Source organism: Microtus ochrogaster, chromosome 5, assembly GCF_000317375.1.
Source record: "Microtus ochrogaster isolate Prairie Vole_2 chromosome 5, MicOch1.0, whole genome shotgun sequence".
Classification (NCBI taxonomy): Eukaryota; Metazoa; Chordata; class Mammalia; order Rodentia; family Cricetidae; genus Microtus; species Microtus ochrogaster.
In genome coordinates this window covers 74,337,426-74,341,893 of record NC_022012.1, presented here as the reverse complement: position 1 = coordinate 74,341,893, position 4,468 = coordinate 74,337,426, and the positions used below count along the sequence as shown (strand labels likewise).

Genomic DNA, 4,468 nt, shown 5'->3' with positions numbered 1-4,468 from the left:
CTTGTAGACCAGGCTGGTCTCGAACTCACAGAGATCCGCCTGCCTCTGCCTCCCAAGTGCTGGGATTAAAGGCGTGCGCCACCACTGCCTGGCAAAAGTTAAGTTATTAATATGTTAGTATGAAAGCCCCTTCTGACCACTTTGTACATATTCTAGCTTTTTTTTTTTTTTTTTTTTTTTGCAGGGGGGTTGATGGATTGTCTTTGTTTTTCGGTTTTTTCATGATAGGGTTTCATCTAGGTCTATAATCCAGCATTTATTTTATTTATTTATTTATTTTTTGCAGGGGGGTGATGGGTTGTTTTTGTTTTTTGTTTTTTTTCATAATAGGGTTTCTTTGCATACTCTGGCTGGGCTGGGACTCACTCTGTAGACCAGGTTGGCCTCAAAGCACAAACATCTGCCTGCCTCTGCCTGCCTCTGCCTCCCTGAGTATTAGGAATAAAGGCCTGTACCACTACTGCCCGGCACATTTCTGCTAAGTGCTTTTTAGTAGGTACTAAATATATAACTGATTTAATGAAGACACTGTTCACCTAGTGAGCTTATTGCAAAATAGTTATGTGGTAATATGAGTTGACCTTTTTTTTTAGAAAGCAGTAGTCATGCCTGCAGTGGACTTAGGACTTTCATTTTTATAAGGTCCAAAGAGTGCAGTCTAGTCATACAGCAACTGTTTTCTGATTCTTTTCAGTGATTAAATTAATATCTAAATTGTGTGAGGTGCTGGAAGAGATTTAACATTTATAGTATGAAGAACTTCAACTCTCATGATACTTAAATTATTATTCTCTTAAAATAGATAATAATTTTTAAATCCTACTTTTGTGCCTATTAGTAACTGGGCAACCATCATTAAGCTTGGTTTTGTTTTGTTTAAAATAGAAAGGATGTTGCATAGAAATTGTTGTGATATGAAAAGATGAAAACAGCGAATACATCCTGTAAATGAATTTGGAAGAAGGCAGGAAGTAGACATTCAGTTTTGACTGCCCCAAGCTCAACAAATATATAACGCTTCATGTTGCCCTTTTTATCTCCTTTCTTAGAGTTAGAAATAAGAAGACGGGAGGATGAGTACAGATTTACAAGTAAGTCACCTCCCTCAGGTCCTGTCTGTACTGTTTATTCTTTCTGAGATTTGCCTCAGTGAAGCATCTCAGTAGCGATGTATTTAAAGGTTTATTTTATTTTTGTATACACTTGTGTTTTCCCTCCTTTTTTTTGTTTTCTTTTTTTTCTTTTGTTCACTTGTATGTTTCTGTATGTGGGTAAGTACGGATGAGAGCAGATTATACCAGGCTTTTTCTTTTTGGACAACCAATTCCCAAATCACAACATGGAGACTTACTAGTTACGAATGCTGGACCTTGCTTAGGCTCATTTCGGGCTAGGTATTTTAACTTAAATTAACCTGTTTCTCTATATCTACTTTTGCCTTGGGGCCTTTTACCTTTCTTCTTGCTTTCATTGTTTCTCATGTCTGTCTGGTTGGTGACTGCCTGGCTGGCCCTGGGCATCTCCCTCATTCCCTCCTTCTCTCATTCTTCCTCTCCAGCCTATTTATTCTCTCTGCCCACCAGCCTGGCTTATCCTTATCCTTTATCTGCCTGGCTATTGGCCGTTCAGCTTTTTACTAGACCAGTCATGTGCTGTAGGCAGCCAAGGTAAAACAAATGCAACACGTCTTTTCATAATTAAACACACATCTTTACATCATTAAACAAATGCAGAATAAACAAATATAATATATCCTTACACAGTTAAAGTAATATTCCGCAGCATAAACAAATGTAACACATCTTTTCCCAGTTAAAAGTAATATTCCACAACATTGCAAGAATCCATGAAAGCCAAAGGTGTTAGATCCTGGAGCTAGAATTCCAGGTGGTTGTGAACTGCCCATTGCGGGTGCTAGGAACCAAACACAGGTCCTTTCCAAGAGAAGTTTCTACTCTTAACTACTGAGCCATCTCTCTAGACCCTTATCTTTGGTGAACTAGCAAGAGGGCCAAATGAGTAAAGACACTTACTGTGCCCGCTTACTGACTGAGTTCGCTCTCTCGGTTCCATCTGGAAGAGAGAACTGACTCTCAGTTGTCTTCTAGCCAAGCTAATGAAAAATCAAGAGAAATATGTCTAACTAAATTATTTCTTTTTTCTTTTTGTTTTTCAAGGGTTTCTCTGTATCCCTGGCTGACCTGAAACTGGCTCTTGTGACTATGCTGGCCTCAAACTCAGATTCGCCTGCCTTCTGAGTGCTGGGATTAAAGGCGTGTGCCACCATTGTCCAGCTAAATTTAAAAATTTTTAAGAGAAAATGATACTGTCTCCTGTGAATGAGCGCATGTGTGTGCTTGATGCAGGATTTAGTTGTATAGTCAAGAATGGAATTGTAGAGTGTTGAAGTTACAGATGTGCTACCATGCCTTGACCAAGTTATTTTTAAATTTGTGGAAATACTGATTGATATACAATGAATGATAGAATAAAATTAAAACATACAGATAGTAGGGTTGGAAAGATGGCTCAGTGGTTTAGGGCAGTGCTGCTATCTAATGGCAGCTTACAGCTATTTGTGACTCCATTTCCAGGGGATCCAGTGACCTTTTTTAGCTTCCACAGGCACTAAACAGGCAATTGGTACACAGACAACATGCAGGCAAAACACCCGTAACATGAAAATTGAAAAAAAAATAATAAAAGAAATACAGTTGGTGCACTATAATTAGATTGTATATAAGAATGTAAGATCTAAACAAAGTGTGATGGCACATGCTTGTAATCTTAGGACTTACTCTGTAGACCAGACTGACCTCAAACTCAGAGATCCTCCTGCCTCTGCCTCCAGAGTGCTGGGATTAAAGGTATGCAACACCACTGACCGGCTATAATATTGTTTCTTAAATCAAGTGCCAGATACAGTCCTTAGCTTGAATTTATACTGTATGAATAATTTTTTCCTAGTGGTAACTATTGTGATATGTTTTATTCTTTTAATTCTTTTGAAGGGACTCACCACCCAACTCCCAAATAAACCACACATAGAGGCTTATTCTTAATTATGAATGACCAGCCGTAGCTTAACTTGTTTCTAGCCAGCTTGTCTTATCTTAAATTATCCCGTCTACCTTTTCCCTCTGGGCTTTTATCTTTCTCTATTTTTGTATACCATACTTCTTTTGCATGGCTTGCTTTGTAGCTGGGTGGCTGGCCCCTAGTGTTCTCTCCTCAGTCTCTTGTTGCTGCTGATTCTCCTTCTATTTCTGTCTGTCAGCCCTGCCTATCTTCTTCCTACCTCACTATTTACTGTTCATCTCTTTATTAGGACTGTCAAGTGTTTTAGACAGACATAGTAACACAGCTTCACATAGTTAAGCAAATACAGAGTTAAAAAATGCAGTGTAAGCCGGTTGGTGGTGGCGCACGCCTTTGATCCCAGCACTCGGGAGGCAGAGGCAGGTCGGTCTCTGTGAGTTCGAGGCCAGCCTGATCTACAAGAGCTAGTTTCAGGACAGGCACCAAAGCTAAAAAGAAACCTTGTTTCAAAACAACAACAACAAACAAACAAAAAAGATGCAGTGTAAACAAAAGTCACACCTAAAAATAATATTCCTCAACAGGTACTAAAGATTGAACCTGGGGCGTCATGCACACTAAACAAGTGCTCTGCCACTGAGCTATATGTCTAGTCTTTGTATGAATAATTAAACTATTGGAAAATATCATTAATAAGAGCAAGTGCTTCTATAAGGCTTATCTTACAGACACTGTGCTGTTTTGTTTGTGATCAGTTAATCTTTTCCAAACATGCAAGGGATAAGCTTTCATTTTTACTTGTATTTTATAGACGAGAAAACTGGAGGACACAAATACAAGCTATTTACCCAATGACACACACACACCTGTTGATCTCCATGCCACAGACCATCACACTAACCTCTTTGCTCATAGTTCTCATTGTGGAGAACAACTTACACAGCGTGAATGGAGGACTAACTAAAAGAAGACTCATTGAAAGTATAATCTAGGGCACATACTCCTAGAATAATAGACATTATCTTTATCAATTAAATTAGACATTTGTTTATTTTATTGTGTGTGTGGACCAACACAGCACGTATGGAGATCAGAGGACAACTTCCAGAAGATCCACTCTGTTGAAGCAGCAGCTTTCTTGTTTCTGCTGCTGCCCTGTGTATTCCAGGCCAGCCGTGCATCTCTCAGTAAAGGTGATAGATTTTGCATAGGTTCCAGAGATCGAACTCAAGGCTGTCTTTGTTATTCAGGTAGTGGTGTTTTTCTCTGCTGAACCATCTCCTACCCGCGCCCCCCCCCCATTATTTATGTCTTGTGATTTTTTTCTTTTTTTTCTTTTCTTTTTCGAGACAGGGTTTCTCTGTGGTTTTGGAGCCTGTCCTGGAACTAGCTCTTGTAGACCAGGCTGGTCTCGAACTCACAGAGATCC

General features: G+C 39.3%; 1 protein-coding gene across 1 annotated transcript in view; it reads left to right on the top strand.

Moving 5' to 3' along the window:
- Clpx (caseinolytic mitochondrial matrix peptidase chaperone subunit) overlaps positions 1-4,468 on the top strand; it is a 41,496-nt gene that overhangs the window by 22,058 nt on the left and 14,970 nt on the right. Inside the window, exon 6 of the mRNA XM_005347764.3 lies at positions 1,050-1,091. Coding sequence (XP_005347821.1) covers positions 1,050-1,091 — 42 coding nt within the window. The remainder of the gene's footprint in view (positions 1-1,049; positions 1,092-4,468) is intronic.